Source organism: Pseudopipra pipra, chromosome 6 (assembly GCF_036250125.1).
Source record: "Pseudopipra pipra isolate bDixPip1 chromosome 6, bDixPip1.hap1, whole genome shotgun sequence".
NCBI classification, from domain to species: domain Eukaryota; kingdom Metazoa; phylum Chordata; class Aves; order Passeriformes; family Pipridae; genus Pseudopipra; species Pseudopipra pipra.
Window position 1 is genome coordinate 10,418,269 of NC_087554.1, and position 17,249 is coordinate 10,435,517.

General features: G+C 38.3%; 2 protein-coding genes across 5 annotated transcripts in view; one reads left to right on the top strand and one right to left on the bottom strand.

Annotated features, from left to right (window-relative positions):
- DKK3 (dickkopf WNT signaling pathway inhibitor 3) overlaps positions 1 to 3,773 on the top strand; it is a 28,955-nt gene extending 25,182 nt beyond the window's left edge. The window contains exons 6-7 of the mRNA XM_064657306.1: positions 1,061 to 1,217; positions 3,250 to 3,773. Of these exons, the coding sequence (XP_064513376.1) occupies positions 1,061 to 1,217; positions 3,250 to 3,493 (401 nt within the window). The 3' untranslated portion in view covers positions 3,494 to 3,773. The remainder of the gene's footprint in view (positions 1 to 1,060; positions 1,218 to 3,249) is intronic.
- A 1,737-nt stretch (positions 3,774 to 5,510) lies between these two features.
- USP47 (ubiquitin specific peptidase 47) overlaps positions 5,511 to 17,249 on the bottom strand; it is a 52,988-nt gene continuing 41,249 nt past the window's right edge. For all 4 annotated transcript variants that reach the window (XM_064657299.1, XM_064657298.1, XM_064657297.1 and 1 more), the window contains 9 exons: positions 15,696 to 16,476; positions 13,713 to 13,888; positions 13,451 to 13,531; positions 12,321 to 12,436; positions 11,476 to 11,594; positions 9,571 to 9,701; positions 8,123 to 8,170; positions 7,900 to 8,030; positions 5,511 to 6,956 (listed from right to left, as the gene is read on the bottom strand). In XM_064657299.1, the coding sequence (XP_064513369.1) occupies positions 6,782 to 6,956; positions 7,900 to 8,030; positions 8,123 to 8,170; positions 9,571 to 9,701; positions 11,476 to 11,594; positions 12,321 to 12,436; positions 13,451 to 13,531; positions 13,713 to 13,888; positions 15,696 to 16,476 (1,758 nt within the window). In that variant the 3' untranslated portion in view covers positions 5,511 to 6,781. The remainder of the gene's footprint in view (positions 6,957 to 7,899; positions 8,031 to 8,122; positions 8,171 to 9,570; positions 9,702 to 11,475; positions 11,595 to 12,320; positions 12,437 to 13,450; positions 13,532 to 13,712; positions 13,889 to 15,695; positions 16,477 to 17,249) is intronic.

The window sequence follows — 17,249 nt, forward strand, 5'->3', positions numbered from 1 at the left end:
AAACAGATAGAATACACTTATTAGAACTTGAAATAGAGCTATTGATAAATAGCAATGAATTCTATTCTCTATAGTTGTGTGCTTTAGCAGGGTTTTTCAGGTTAGGCCTGCCTACTTCAAAGCCTTTCTTTATCACCAGAGTATTGCAAAAGGTTGTCCTAATAAAGATGTGTATTTTTTTACATAAAACTGTAGTAAACTACGAGGTATTCACTTGTTAATATAGAATCTGTTTTGATATTGGGAACTGATAGGTCATACACATTGAAGCATATATGTGTATACACACACATACATGTGTATTTTGACCAAGTCTGCTTTAAAAATCTAAATTTTGAATTCCTCTCATATTTTATTCTGCCATACGAGGAGAATGAAGACAAGAGGAGGAAGGGAGGTTGGATAGGAACATCTGGAAATCTGAATTCCAGAATGACACTATAAGTTACTAGCAGCAGGAAACCCAGAGTATGTAGCCTTCTAAAATAATTTCTTACACAACTTGAAATTCTTCCCTGTGCAGAAACAAGGGTGCCAAGCCCCAAATGCCATCAGACAGCTTTGTGTGTTTCAGTATTACTGTAATAAATTAAACGTCTGAGTTGTAGTTCTTGCAACCTCATTATTTAGTCTCTGAACAATTGCTCTGTATATTTGTAACCTCTGCAAAGAAATAGGAAAACTAACAGAGTTCTAAAATACAGAGGTATTTCTCTATTCAGATTTTAAACCATTGCAAAGGATTCACTGTAATTTTTTCTTGGGTTTATAATAACCTTTTGAATCTCCAGGGGATGGAGTTGTGCAGTCCTGCTGTCTTGACACTCACTCTCTTTGGGAAGAGCAGGAGTTGATCTTGCTCATTAAGCATAAACTTCAAATGTCTTACTCCCACCTAGTGGAAAAAACATTAAGTTATGGCTCCTTTATTTGTAAGGGGACTTTAAGAGAGGTCAAATCTGTCTTTTTCTATAATGCATACACACTTCACAAATGAGGTCATCACAGGTTAGCAGACAGCCACGGACTTCTCATAAAATGACTTTCCTTTGGCACACAGAGCTGCTGTTCCCTGTGTGCACACCCTTACCTGAGGAAGGTGAACCCTGCCATGATCCTTCCAACAGACTTCTCAACCTCATCACCTGGGACCTGGAACCCGATGGAGTGCTCGAGCAGTGCCCATGTGCAAGTGGCTTGATCTGCCAGCCTCAGAGGTAAAGATCAAAACCGGGCAGGCAACCTGCTTAAAAACTTGGAGGGGTCTGTTTCTGTGGTAAACAGCTACAGAACTTGCAGAGTCTGCCTCACTAGAAAATGTTTTGACAACTTTTCTCATCAGTAGCATTGAAACTTTCTGCTTTGTCCCACACAGATGTGCCTAATTGAGTTTGGCAACACATTAATCCCATGTGAATGCAGTCTGTGAGTTAATCAGGCTGTTACTGCTTTTTAATCAGTCAGTACTAACAGCTGTTGAGATGTATCATTTCAATTTAATCCTCTGCACACAGTTCTTTGTCCACCATCTTCCTATGTTAGGCTGGGCTTCTGTTAGATGTTTTGCTTGCTTTTATATGTAAGACACATGAAAGATATTGTAAATACATGCAGTATTTCCTGCACTACTGATCAGCTTTACAGATGGGCACATGTATTGAAGAAAAAAAATTAATCTATCTTTGTTTGCACATTCCCCTCGTTTCAAACTAACCCAGGGTGCCAGTTTCTCTACCACTAACTCATGATCTGCTCTCAGACTTGAAACACTTCAAACTATGCAGACTTCTTCACTACCATTGAGTTTCACCAAATAGGAAGCAGGCTGTTTTCTGCTTGAAGTTAAAACTTTGCACAGATAATGCCTTTAATCATTCTCTAAAAGGACAGTTCTTTGCATAATCAGCAGTTTCACTGGGGGAAGTGAGATCATTTCAGGTTTGCATTAAAAGCATTTTTAGAAAACTTAAATGTTTTCTGTGAAATTCTCCAAGTTTTCTCCTACCCTACACCAGCATCATATTAACTTCCAACAAGACAGCATAGCTGGGATAGAGATGTATATTAATACTTCTCTCCTGTGTGTCCAACTCTTTCTACATTTTTTCATGCATGAAAAGGAATCGGGTAACATTTTGTTTCATAAATGTCATCTGAGGAAACAAGCAGAGTGGATCCCATCCTTTCTGCACCAAAATTTTAGTTAATGTGCCATTAACCTCAGGGAAGGTCTGTCAGCAAATGTCATGTCTAGTTAGAAGGAAGACATTTCAGATGAGGATATATAAACACAGAAATTACTTAGGGTGCGAATATAACTGAACTGTCCAGCTATAGTCAAAAGAACTTTTTATCTGAATTTTAAGATTCTGACAACATTTTTTTAATAAAGAAACAGTCCACCTCTGCTTGAAATGGCCCTTGGCTAAATATTACAAGCAACTGATAAACAGTGAAACTATTAGATTATACCAAAGAGAACACAGGGATAGTCTGTGCACAAATGGAAGTCTTGGAACTCCTAGAGAGCAAAAGAATTCAAAATATACAGCAAACAAGCTTCAGGAACATCTTTAGCTCGTTGATGCTGTTTCCAGTGGAATAGGGTGCAGCTTTCAGCCTTTGCTGAGGGGTGCCTGGCACAAGTAGTGCTCACCTGACATGGACATGTAGCCCAGTTGCATGCCCTGCACTGCAGGGAAATAGCAGAGGAACCATGATCAAGTTCTGTTCCCCTGACTCCTGAACACAACCATAAATCATTCCTTTCTCTTTCATAGTGGCTGCAAAAAATGTGGGATGTTTATTTGCAGGCAACTGAAGCCACTTTTCAAGGTGGCTTCACAAAACAGGATTGGCAATTGTAGTGATTACACTGCACTGTGAGGAACCAAATACAAAAAGCTCAGAGTTTTCCTCTTAAGCTGGATGACCGTGTTTCTTAACTCTGTATTATGACATGAACAGCAAGGTCTAGTCACCCTCAGTGCCTGCAGAAGGGCCAGGCTGTGCTGAGGGCCACTGCCATCTTGTGTCCCAGGATCAAACATTTTTGGCTCTGTTCTAGCTCTGAAGGTGGAAACTCTCCAGCTGTCAAGCACGTAAAAACCCCAGATCTTTATGAAATCAGCTAGGATTTCATATTATGCATTTAACATGTTTTTATGTGGGGAGGGAACTGTATAAAGAAACCAGCAGAACACAAAATGCTGTTCTGTGTGACCAGATGTGTCTCTCTTTTTCCAACAGCCACAGCCCCACATCTGTGTGTGAACCGTCTGCCAATGAAACCCGGAATAACGAAAAAGAAGATCCCTTAATCATGGAGGAGATGCCATTTCTCAGCTTAATCCCCAGGGATATTCTCTCTGACTATGAAGAAAGCAGTGTCATTCAGGAAGTGCGTAGGGAATTAGAAAGTCTGGAGGAGCAAGCAGGTTTGAAGCCTGAGCCTGACTCAGCTCAGGACCTGGTTTTGGGAGATGAAATTTAAAGTCCAAGCACCAGGCAGTTTAGTTAGTCATTTCTAGCAATTTTTTGTCTAGTGTCTTGCTTATATAAACCCTAAACACACACTGCTGGATAGAAGTGCAATAAACAAGGTCTTCAACGAAAATACTTCTCTGTGCACCAAACCTGCATGTTCCAATTGCTGTTGAATTCATTCAATCCTTGGACCAAACCTGTCAAATGAGAAGTGTTTCTTCTGGATTAGTTTTTTCCCCGTGTACATCAGAAATAAACTTATTAGTACTTATACTCATTAAAAAATACACATGAACATAAATAATTTTAAGTTATTAGTAACTTCAGAAGTGACTTTTGAGTATGAACCATCTACTTTGAACTGCTGTAGTCATTAATTTTAGGGAATTTTTAATTTTTTTTCCTTTGGAAAATACGGTCAGTGAAGCTGCAACATCCAGCTTGTGGGTGTCACAGTGCCACGGAGCACTCTGCACCACATGAACATTCCTTCCTGGGGGAATGTTGTTTAAGGACCTGTTGGCTACATTCCATCATCACCTGCCCTTTGTGAGATGCAGGGGCAGTGAACATCAATTCCTGACTTCAGTTTAGCAGTAAGACAACTGAAATAGCTTCTTGCACTTAGAGACTTACACCCAGAGAACAACCTCTGAGCAATGGTTTATGCTTTTAATACACTTTGTAGGCATAAACCTCTGCATGTTACAAGATGTGCTTGTTGTGACCATCTTTAACAGGTCATTGATTTTAGAAATCGATGGCAAGCCAAGAGTAAAATCCAATCCACCAAACTCCCCAGCTGTCTCATCAGTTTGCTTCAGTGGCTCTTCCACTATTAATGGTTTTCTGGGGTACAGATTTCACCATCTGTTATTCCACATGGGAAAACATGACATGAGGTTCCAGCCAAGTAACTTTTCATGGCACTTCTTCCCAAATAATCTCTACTGTTTATCTCTAATTTGGAACAGCAGAACACCACTGTTCTACCAGCCTGCACATCTTTCACCTTGTCTGCTCTATGAAAGCTTCTCAATAAATTCCTTGGGTACCAGAATTAATGTTAATAATCATAATCAACACGAGGGTATTTCATCAGAACAGTCTGGCTTTCAGTTTAAGGATTCTACAACCAATTCTCACACCAACACATACACCCAGGCACCTGCTCTCAGAGTTCACCGAATTCACCTCTCCTTTCTATCCCCAATAAAATTATTGTACTTTAGAGGCAGCCCATCTATACAAAGAGAAGGAATTAAATCTGTTTAAAAAAACACTAAAGAGAGCAGTAACTGTCTGTAAATACTGCTCTCTTAATGATAGTATTACTCTCCCTTCAAATTCTTGGTGCTGTAATCCTCAGATCTCATCTCTAGATTTTTGCCTCTCCAAATGTCTTTGAGGAAAATTCATGATCCATTTGATAGGTAATTCTTTTCCTCTCTTCAAAAGCTCCAAGGTTCCTTCAGCAGTCTATATAAATGGTAAAGGGCAGTTTAATGACACAGCCTGCCTAGAGGATGGTACTCCCTCTCTGCTCCCTTTGCCCCCTCTTCCACCTCACTTACGTTGGGCAAGGGGCAGCACAGGACAAACGGAAGAGGAAGAACGAGGGAGTTCATCTGTGCAGTGCCTGGTTCTCAAGCTGCCAGATTCCTCAGGATTTTTAGGTTGCTGTGGGCCAGCATGCAAGGAAGACCTGAAGGTTCAGTTGTTGAACACTGCCTTTCCCCTCTGGAGCAGAAATTAGCTGTCAACCATATCTGGAACTTGGAAGTTTCACTGGTGAGAAATTCAGTTCTGGAAAAGGAAACTCACAGTGGAAGAAAAAATGGGTGGGAACTTAAACAAGAGAAGCAGATAAGCTATAAACCACTTCCTGTAACACTCTGTACATAGGGGGGTGTGCACATACACACAAACACACAGCCTTACAATTCCAGCACTGCCTTGGGAAAGTCTGTATTTCCATGAAATAATTCCATATCTTTTTAAATAAAAAACACAGCATTTAATGATTAAAATAACACAACAGAATGAACAAATGTTTTATTGGCATGTTCATTGTTGTAAACAGCATCTGGCATGAAAAAGTTTACCAAAATCTTTTGATTGTTATAAATTAGGTGGTTTTTCCCAAAAACTATGGAGAATTGTTCTCTATTGATCTTTATGGACCAAAGCAAAAAACTGCTGTTCCTAGGCTTTGCAATGAAATCATGTTGACTGCATCAGTCTCTGCACCACAGCCTGAACTACTAAGTTTGTACGTTGAGGTGTTAAGAGGTTGCCCCAATATTTGACTACATATAGCTATGGAATCAACTCTGGGAATAATAAACTGACTTTCAGCAGGTGGAGAAGATGCAAACTTGTCATAGTCTTAAAAACAAAATGTACAAAAAGTAGCAGAACAAAACAAAAACTTAATTAACAAGGGGAAGTACAACCCTAAAGTACCCAGCATCATCAAACATAAAATGAATACAAATTTAAATAGGCAACTATACTTCCAAATGTACACAATGAATGTTGATATGTGAAAAGAAATAGCATGGTAAATAGCTGAACTGCAGTTCTGGTGAATGGATAGGGCAAATTTTATTTACACATCGAACGCAATACACTAGAGCTGCTCATCGGCTTCTGTAACCTATTAAAAACCCCCAGTTTACCTTACAACAGCACTTCTGCAAACAAACAGCGCCTGCTGGCAGCTTTCTGCAGACACCTCTCAGACCGCCTGTTTTATGGAAGAATTGTATAAAACCTTGCACTTGCAGCACTTCCACCTCCGGCCCTTTTCTGCCGCTCTTCCAGAACCAATGTGTTAACGTTCACTTCCGACTCTCTGATGAGGTAATGCGTGTATCAGTGAAACAAACGGAGAAAAGGATTCTTTCATGGCCTTTGCACAGCTTTTATTATTAAGCTATGAGTATCCTGTTTGAGGCTAGTTTCACTAGCTACTATGTGCACACTGTCCTCAAAAAATTTCCACTCGATTCCCTCCCCGCCCACTTTTTTTTTTTTTTTTTTTTTAGTTCTAATCTTTTATTTGCACATCCCTTTGAGCTTTACAGTACATTTGACTATAGTGCACAACATGATTCCAAGTCAAGCAGTGACCCGGCGGGGCCCTGCGCTGCCGGCGGGTCACCGCCCGCCCGGTGCTGGTGTCAGCGCTTTACACCTAATGAATGTCCTGCCGTAATGGCACTACACAGTAGTAGTGAACCTTTTTATTGGAAACAAAAAAAATTCCCCAGGGAAAATGCTATAGCAAGTATCAGTCTTGAGTCAAATCTTTATTTGGTGCTCCATCCAGATAAATTTTTAGTGCTTTTTCTTTACGGGGAGAGTAGGTTACCCGGTGTCCAGTTTTCTGGAGTCTGCTGCTTTCTTTTTTCATCAGTTCATTTCTTTGCTCATCTGTTAATTCCATTAATTCTTCAGTTTTATCCCTAAAATGTAAACATGTTAAAACTCAGATCAATACAGTAACTGTAATTAGATTTCTGCCTATTTTTTTTTTTTCCACTTGGAATAAGTTATTAAAACCACAACTAAGCACAACAGTTCTTAGGGATTGTTTCCCTCCTCTGCAGAAACGAACAATCTGTCTAAACCTGCTTTTCCAGCAGACACATTCACCCAGGGGAAGAAACAAGCCTATACTCCTCCATCTCCCTAACTCCTATTCTTTATAGACAGCTAGTGCTCTGCTCTGTGTTTGCTCTCAGTGCCAACAGCTGGAAGCAGCGTGTCAGCCAGCCCCTAAGAGAAGCTACCAGATGTTCTCCCAAATAATTTTCATCCAGACCAGCACGTTATCAACCAGCTGTTTCCCCCCCAACTCACATGCAATTATGAAAAATACCACAGAAGCAATGAGGTTGCCCCACCTACCAAGTTTAGAAGAATGACAATATTCAAGCTCTCAGTCCTCAAATCCTGCCTTTGGGCTACTGCCACCAGCTGATCAACGTTTTTCAGCTTAATAAAATTTTTATCCTAATGGCCTTTTTTCCAAATAAGCCATAGGAATTTCTCAAAGGAATAAACTCAGAAAATAAAATCCTTGCTGTCCAAAACATACAGCAAGACATTCACATACTCCACAAGGGATACATTAAGATATTAAATCCACACACACACACAAGCACAGCAACTAGTTTTGCATTCAGCAAAATATTTTCAGTGGTTTGGGAAGGAGGATTGAGTAAAAGGGTGCAGTGCTTGTTTTCTTAAACTTAATTAATAGGTTTTTAGGAAGCTGAGGAGCATAAATATTTCAGCTGACTTGATTTAAACCCTCTTTTCTTTATGTTCCTGTCGATTACATCATCCCTCAGATCTTACATAGCTTTTTTTGCATGGTTTATTATAATGTAATGAAATGCATACCTATAAAATATTACTGCACCATCATCACAAATGTACAGAGGCCAGACATTCAATGTAGATACTTTAGGATTCCAGTCCAAGTCTTGGTGAATCTCTAGTATGGAAATGTCACATGGAAAGGTTCCTCTACCCTGAGAAAAAACAATTACTCAGTGAACACAATAAAACTCACAATCACACGTCTGTGCCATTAGAAAGTAAAAATACACACAATCTTACTTACCTTTGCAAATTCTATGTTTTCTAAGGGTATTCCACTTATTTCACTCAGCTGTAAAGTGAAGAAAAATGGTGGGTTTAATACAACTCCAAAACAACATGACACACTGTCTACAGAAAGTCAATAATCTGCCAAATCTAGAAGTCGATTAAAGTATCTGAAAGTCCTCCAATGATCCAAAGCATCAGTACAAAACTACAGTGACAGAGTACACATTTTTAACATTTTTGAAGTTACCAGTGTTTGTCACAAGTGATGCTTGCTGTGATAGTATTTCATCACACTTCTCTTAATACTGAAGAGGAGACAAAAAAGTTCATAAAACCAATTAATTAATAACATCCATGTTCCAAGATAAAAAGAGACCAACTGCCTCATGTTAAACCCTCAGGTTCATCAGCCAGCCTTCAGTAGGAAACTAGCATAAATAAAAACTGCTGACAAAAGCCAGACAAACTCAAATGTATTAGCCCTGCACATGTCTCAGGTGCAAATTTCTCTTACTATTGGCAGCAGTAAAACGATTAAGGCCTCTTGGAGCAAATGCTGTTAAAATTGCTCCCTGCACATCAATTCCTAAGAAAACAAGCACAACCAACTCTTTCTTCAGGTACAAGTGAGAAAGAAGTCTTGAAGGCTGCATGCAAGAACCTGCAGTCATATCTTCATTTCTACCTAAAGAATACAAGAAACCTGTCCATACCTTAATCTGTGCACACACACTAACCTCTTCTAACTTATCAATGCTCAGTGTCCACTGATACCAGCATTTCTGCTGCCCTCAACATCCAAGGTGGCCTTCTAACATCTGGGTATTGCCACACATAGATAAACACTTCACCAGGAGTGGAACTCTGATTTACTGGATTGACTGAACAGTCCCAATATGAGACACCCCTACTCTAGACTTCTGCTAGGATGGCACAGGTCTGCTTACCTGTTAGAGGGTTCCAGCCTCAAGTAAAACCAAACCATACCACAGCCATATTTCTTTCCAACCAAAACACAGTTCAGTCTACTTGATACTGGTAACACCATCCCCAAGCAACAGCTCTCAAATTCATATATGAAGAGGCTGAAAGGTTTGGTATTTTGGAATAAAGAAATGAGCTTGAAAAAACACACAGTGACAATAGCTTAGCTTTTCTTTCACATGTGTTTTTCAAGGATAAGGGACACAGGTAATATTACAGTGCTTAAACTTCAAAATGTGACTTCTTTTGGTGTACTGAATACTTTCACAACAGACCATTATGTGAAAATAAGAAGTAAAGCTGGTAATTCAAGTGGTTTTGGTAATAGGTTGAGATAGATTACTGATTCCCCAGGAAAAAAATTAATCACCATGCAACAAGATTTTTGTAGCTATAACATATTTGTGATTCCCCATAGAGGACATCAATAAGGCTCTTGGTCACCACAAGAAACTTTCATCATGTTACACATCTTACCTTCTCTTTTAGTTCTTCAACACTGCTGCTTTCTAGTACTACTTCCTGGAAAGAATCGAGTTTCATCTCTGATGGCCTCCATCGTCTCGACAGAACAGCAAGTTGTGACATGGATTTCATCTTTTCTACTCCTAGCAAAGAAAAAGGAAATTTATTGTATTAACATCACAAAATATCCTCTTTTAAATTATAGTAAACACTAATATGAAAGACTGCCCTACAGATATATATACAAACTAAGCAACACAGTAAGTGTGTGCTGCAGGTAGCTCACTTGAAAAAAAGGGGAGTGGGAAGGAACTAGAATTTAGTTGAACTTTTCTGCTGTCAGCTTCCTTTCAGAGAATTTTTCATAGGCAGAATCTCCTTGAAGCCATGCTATTTGCTCTTCTTTAGGGCACAGTTTTCCATCCCACCCAGCCTGGCTATCCATACAATATCCATCCACCTAACCAGAGGCGGATCTCCAGGTCTGACATTTGCATGAGGCCTTCCTCAGCAGTCTGCTATTTACTCATGTGCTTCACTTCCTTTACCAAAATAAGCTTTCCCTGTTTGACTTCCAAATTTCCCATACCAACTCCACACTTGTTATTAAAACCTGTGTTACACCCACCACCTTCCAGAGTTTCAGTATGTGCTGCCTCCAGCCTTTCTATACCACTTTCAGGTACCAGAGCTCTCACTGGCTGATAGAGTAATACTGTTTATACTACAATTAGATAAGCAGAAGTGCTGATTTTATTCATATTTTCCAATATGAATTATTATCCAAGGGCTGATTTTATTCATATTTTCAATTAGTCTATAGTTTTATAACTTAGCATGCAGAACTTGTGGCTTAAACATTTGTCTACCCTTACATGCTTGTTTTGCATAAAACTACCACCACTCTGTAAGCTTCTCCCTAAATACTTTCTGCAGCCTTGCCTGTGACTACATTTGTGCCACCTTTCAACATTAACCCATTGTCTGAAGTGAAGATACAGTCACCTAGTGCTTCTTGGCATTTATTTCAAGTCGGAAGCAATTACTGAAGCAATTTTCTTCAGTCAGAGAAATAACTGATTTAAGTATGTCTGTAACAGTGTGATGTGAACCTATTATGCTAAGAAACTTAAATAAATGCAATTTAGAACAATTTACAGTTACCTGCCTAAGCTCTTCAGCTAAATACTGACAGCAAAGATGAAAGCAATGATGATGCAAACCCAGACTTAGAGCAGTTGCCTTGACACTCTTCTTTGTCAGAACAAAGTACCTGCTGCTCTGGGGTAGCAGTGGGTACATACCATTTGATTTCCACAGATTATAGCAGGATCAAGCTGCATCTTCTACAACTGGATTAAAGTAGCACCTTTTGGGCAGAGCTAGAATTCTACAAACTATTACAGAACACTGGAAGCCCTGTGATCTATAATTTGGCACGTCTATGAACTAAGGAGGCCACAGTAGTTATATCTCCAAGACCTACTCAGTACAGCAACAGTACAGCAACTAGCTAAATCTAACAAAAAAATATTTAAAACTAAAGTTTTAATTGCAGTGTGAGCTGATACATATGTCCATAGAAATCTACAGGCCTCCTGAATCTCCCATGTTCATTTGGCATGTATTGGCACAAGGCTGTTAAAAATTAAAAATACCAGAACTGAACACAGCTGCCAAAGTACTGCTATTAGACCTTTAGCACACACAGCCACAGGAAATCTGCACTTGCACAATCGCCCCCAGCTTCACAGAGGCTTTATTATTCTTAATTCTTTTCGCATCCATTTTTTTCTAACAAAATTCCATTAAAATGTCAGCAATAATCTTTAAAAAAAGGAAAAAAAGGGAGAGTATAGTTTCCAATGTCCTATAAAGAAAAAACTCTTTTACTTTCTCTTGACACTATATCATTACCATCAAGTATTTCTAAGAAGACCTCCCAATTGCTTGAAATATTGATATCTTCTTCATAGACATGATAATCCAGAAACACAGTGCCCGGATTCTTCCAGGTTTTCTTTCGTAGGCGAAACCTATAAATACACCACAAAGAAAACACTGAGTTTCTAACTGCTCATAAACACTCAGTACCACCAGAGATCAAACCTGAGTATTTTCTGACACAACTGGAACACAGCTCATTAATGCAAGGTTTGGTTAGGTTTATCAGAAAAGATTTCACATTCTGAAATAGTCCTGACAGCAGGGTATCACTACTGGCTTAGGGCTGAATCATTCATAAATACAAGGAAGACAAGCCTGTGTTCTGCCTGTTCAGTGGAAGAAATGTGTAGGGATTTAAAGGAGGAGTTTCCTAATTAGGGATTACCCTATTATGGTAAAGGTAAGACAGATCAGTGCTGTACACACACACACACTGTGATGCTGCATGAGCACTTTGCTGCAGTGATCTAAGCTCTATCTAGAGAGCACGTGGCTTTTTTCTGAATTGACTTAATGTTCTCCTTCCTGAAGGAAATCATCCTTCTGAGAGAATACAACTTATCAGATCTAAAATTACAGACATGTTGCACACAGGCAGTTCTATGTAAATGTTATTCCCTATAGAATTCTTTCTGCATGAGATGAAAGTCAAGAATTGCTGAACTACTGTTTGTATTCACAGGCTGATTCAAAGATCACAGTAACTTATTTTCGCTTCTTTCAATACTTCCTTTGTCCCCAAGAGGAAAAAAAATCAAAACACACTTTAAAGTAGTATTCAATCAGGTAACTTCAATGGATTGCAGTCTCTTTACCTGTCAATTGTCAAGTCTAGGCCACACTGTTCTCGAAGCTGAGGAAGCAGCTCCTCTTTGGACTGTCGGACAGTCATTCCTTTAGCAAAAACTGCATCTAGAAGAAACTTGCATGGCTGTGAACATAAACAGAAAGAGATTAAATATTCATTGAACACAAAAATGTGATTTGCCTCTGTTTGTGCTCTGTGACCAGTCCCATCCACCTGGCAAAATGTAGAACGCTTCTCACAAACAAGGTAAGTAATAAATTAATTAAACCGGGGCATCACTACTTTGTGCAGCAGCAGCCCTTTGGCAGGTCATTCAGACACCCTGAATGCCCCTGCAGAAACACTGCCTTGTGCTGCACTGCTAATTGCTACCATTACATTCACATTCCAAACAATTGGAAAGGAGTGTTCAAATTAAATAAGCCACATGATAATAAAAATGATGCTTTCTTGGCTTTCATTGATCAGACAGACCAGAAGTTTATGACTCTATGGAAGTTACTTTTAAATTTATCTTATTCCCTGCTTTAGCATTTCAGCTTATTCTCTTATCCAATATTAACATGTATTCTGCAGTTTTGTCCCAAAAATGAAATTAAAGTGCAAAGTCAACTTTTAAAGACTGCAACCTATATAGTGACATCAATTCTATACTTTTCATGTCCCAAAAGATGTCCCAAGCTCGTGAGCTGCATTATTGCAAGAGAGGTATTTTTATTTCAGGCTTATCTTACACAGAGAGGACTATTACCCAGCTGACCATTCTGACAAGCACATGAATGAGACAAATTAGATCAGTTCAACATTACTGAAAACCACAACCATGAGTTGTTTCTTCTTTGGAAAGAATGCTACGTGACTGTCATGCATTTAAGGGAAACAAAGAAACAATTCATTTGTCCTGCATTTACACTGTAGAAAGAAAGAAAGACACTTGAGAGATACAGCAGATCACATTTCAATTGTTTACTTGGAACAGCATAAAGAGAAATAACCTCAAACTCCCTTTTTAAATCCAGGAAAACTTGCAAAGAAAAGAAGGACTTCCATTTTTTTCCCAAGATTTCACAGGAAAACCTCAGCCAAAGCACATAATAATATTTTCCTGAATCAATCTTGAAATATTCAATACCTTACCTCAGGCTCGTTTACCAAGAGTTGGTAGACTTTGACTCTGTATTCACCTTTCTTAAGGGCTCTTCCAAGTCTAATAGTTATCTAGAAGGCAAAAGGAGTATCTCTTAGAACTGGCATCAAAATCAGAACTGTATTTTGTAACACACTACCAAGACAAAAGTAATTACTTCACCTGGCAAATTAACAAAAGTTGTAAATTATGTTCAGTTTATCTACATTGTACCAATATATTCTTAATGATTCAAAATAACTTCTAAATAACCTTATTGTCATCAGAAAATGATGAAAGTGTCTCATTCAGCCGAACACTCTCAAACTCTTGATTGCTGGCATAGACTCTAAAGACTTTGAAGTGAGAAGATGGAACTCCAACAAAAGGCTCCAAATGTTGCTTGAAGGCAGATAGTGTAATTCTTTTATCAACATGCACCATCAGCCCTAAACAAAAATAAAGATAAAAATGGCATGAAAAACCCTGCTACCAAAAAAAACCCAAAAGAACTCTTATATGATTTTCATATAGTTGCAGTTATCACTTGCAGCAAAACAGTACTGAAAAGTCTGAATTACAGTTAATGGCCACCATACATTTTATTTGATGGTGTTACTGTAACCTTTAAAAGCTCTGCATATTAATATTAAGTAATATTTGCATATTACATATTAAGTGTTTACAGGCAGATATTCCTGGAAGACACAGCAGTTCCCAGCTGCCCTGGTTTGCAATGAGTGTAGCAGTGGAGCAAAGTAGCATCTTCTCCATCCAGTAAGACAAAAACTAGAGAGTATGATGGATTGATTGCAGATAATCTTCCTACAGCTCTCCCCTGCCTCAAGGGAGAGACAGCAGTGCTTGGCCAGGCACATGCCACTCAACTCCTTTTTTTTTTTCCACCCTGGTTTTCAGGATTAAAAAGTTACGTAAATTCTGTGTTCTGGAAGGCTGCAGGATATCACAAGGCAAGATAAAGTCTAAATTAAGGGACTTTTTCAGGGAATAATTTTGTAATTAAGGAAAAGCCACTGCAGTAATATGGAATTCTGGAAAGTAAAGTGAATAGTTTATCTTTAGAAAATTGTGGGTTTGATACATGCAATTTGCACTACACAACAAACTGTGTAGGGATTATATAATGTCATGACTTTCTAGAAGAAATTCCTATTCAGAATATTTAAATAACAAATAAATTATTTGAATTATAAATCTGTTCATGCTATTATATTAAAAATACATAAAAGCTTTCCCCTCAGGATAATAATTTATACAGTGTACAATGAAAATGTCAAAATTACTGCAAACAAAGAATTCCTGAATCCAACTAATCCTACCAAAACAAAACAGGGAAAAATTAAAGCAGTTCAAAATTAGCCCCAAAGATCACTCCAAGCTAAAGGAGTAATTTTTAAAAAACCTTTAGTAGATGCAAATCAATTTCTCCATGGTTTTATAAAATTTAATGTTTGTTTACAAAAAAAAAAAAATATCAGCAAAAGTGATTTTCCTCTTTTTTCTATTATTATTACATCAGGATTTCTGGATTGACATGAAAACCTCTGCCTTCCAAAATATTTATCTTACATTCTGCTGTTCTTTAATCATTATTCTGTTAGTTATAAAACATATGCAAGTGCAGAGCATTGCTTAAATGATTTATTTTTATGACAATTATATATTACTTACACTCTTATATTGAACTTGTTTGGACACTTTCATGTCAGCCTTACACATCATTGTACCTACTGTACTTCAGTCAGTGAAAAGCAATGGTCTGCTCAATTAAATTTTCAATATCAAGTACATTTGAACTTTCTTCACAGCCAAATGACTAGGACTTCTCAGGTTTGTTAGTCTAAATGGTAACAGAATTATTGCTCTGTTAACCACAGTAAATAAGTGCATTCTGAAACAGGTGAATCAGCAGCAGCGGGTGAAGCAATGTTTCTTTCACTGGAAGACAACACAGCTTCCTCTGCAGAGAACACTTCCATTACATATAAATAAATGTTCATTTTCTTAAAAACAAAAAAGCAAGACACTGTTCAAATATGTAATCACTTATTACAAGATCTAAATTAGGCTAGATTTTTGCTGACCATGACACCACATGCCATCTTTGCACTTTTGCTAGATTTCATTTGACATTATAATCGAGTTTTTCAATATTGTCATCATCTTAACACAGCACATGAATTAAATAGTAATTAACACTGGATTATTTTAAGGCACTTAAAAAAGAATACCTACATTTTTGCCCTTCTCCCGAGCCTTCCTCTGCAGCGTAGGGTTCTGACTTAAAGTACATATACTGTGCTTCTCCTCTGCTCTTGCCACTCTCATCGTACTCACTGTCTGTTCCAGAATCTTCCTCTGCAGTGTCCCAGGTTTCCTTCTTCCCCTGATTTGCTTTTGATCGCCTACTACTTGTGATACTGTGAGAATCAAGTCCATTAGCCAAGGGAAGCGGGGCATTGTCCACATTGCATAATGTGTCACTGCTGTGACTGGAGCTGAGGATGTCACTGTCCACTGAACTCGTACTCCTGTCGTTATTTACATCTGAATCCGACCGTTCCTCTGACTGCAGATTTTCCGGATCAGAAATCTGAATTTGGTTTTCAAGTTCTCTGTTTTCTGCTGATGCTGAGGAATCTATTTCATTTAAAGGTGATTCAATGTTTTCAAAGTCACTGGCTTCTGTGCTTTTGCTGCTGTCTCCGTTATCTCCCTCCTGCTGCTGCTGTTGCAGGGACAAGCTTTTAAGTTTTTCGGTGCTTTCTTCCAGAATTGCCTCTACAGATTTCATATTACCTACAGGTCCTTTAACTCTTTCACAGGCTTCATCCAAGTTGCCTGCACCTCCACTAGACTTCTGATAAACCCCTCGTCTAAACTGAGATCCAGGTGCTTGCTCTGGCAATGAAACATACAGTCTGATTGTGTTTGCATGACGATCCAAAAGCTTCCATAAATGAGAATCTGTGTATGTCACGTGACGATCTAAAGACTCTGAGCTTTCAACAAACACCTGAACATAAAATAACAGTGTTTCATCACGTAGTGTCATTTCAAATAACAGCAACAATAGCAAACAGGATTGAGCACACATTGGAAATAATGTCATCAAGAAACATCACCTTTTATAATAGAGTTAAAATACACGCTTAGAAAAAGACAGACTAAGGAGTTTGTATTATAATGGTTTCACTTTTCCTTATTTTCATAATCATGTTAAGATTGGAGTGAGCTGTAACCAGACTGACCAGCTGCAGTAAATGCTTATGTTCAGAAGCATACTCATAGATCACCTCATGTGCACCCTTCGCCTTTACAGTAGCACTAGTTCTGGTAGCAATGAGCCCCACAACTCCAGCAGACAGTCTGTCTTCATTTTCTAGTAGAACATCATAAGAAATTTTTAAACATGTGCATGGGTAAGCAATAGTACAAATCAAACACCAAAGCCATTAGTGAAGCCAAAGCCTTCACTAATCTTTCTTCATCCAGAAGACTTGATATTGAGCTTAAAATTCAGAGAGAGAGGATGAGCAAAATGTGCTATGTGTTACAACTACTGCAGTAAAAAAGACAATGTACAAATTTAAAATGTTAAAGTTATTTGAGTACTAAGTAAATCTTTTTCTGAATGAATTGCACAACTGTTATTGGAAACATTAGAAGTCTTTTTTGAAAAAATAATATAAATTATCTAGGGATAATCTGCATAGTGAAAACTACTGAACTTAAGATGAAGACCCAACAAAAACTTGCTTTTAGTTTTGACTTTTGTTTTTTTGGGAA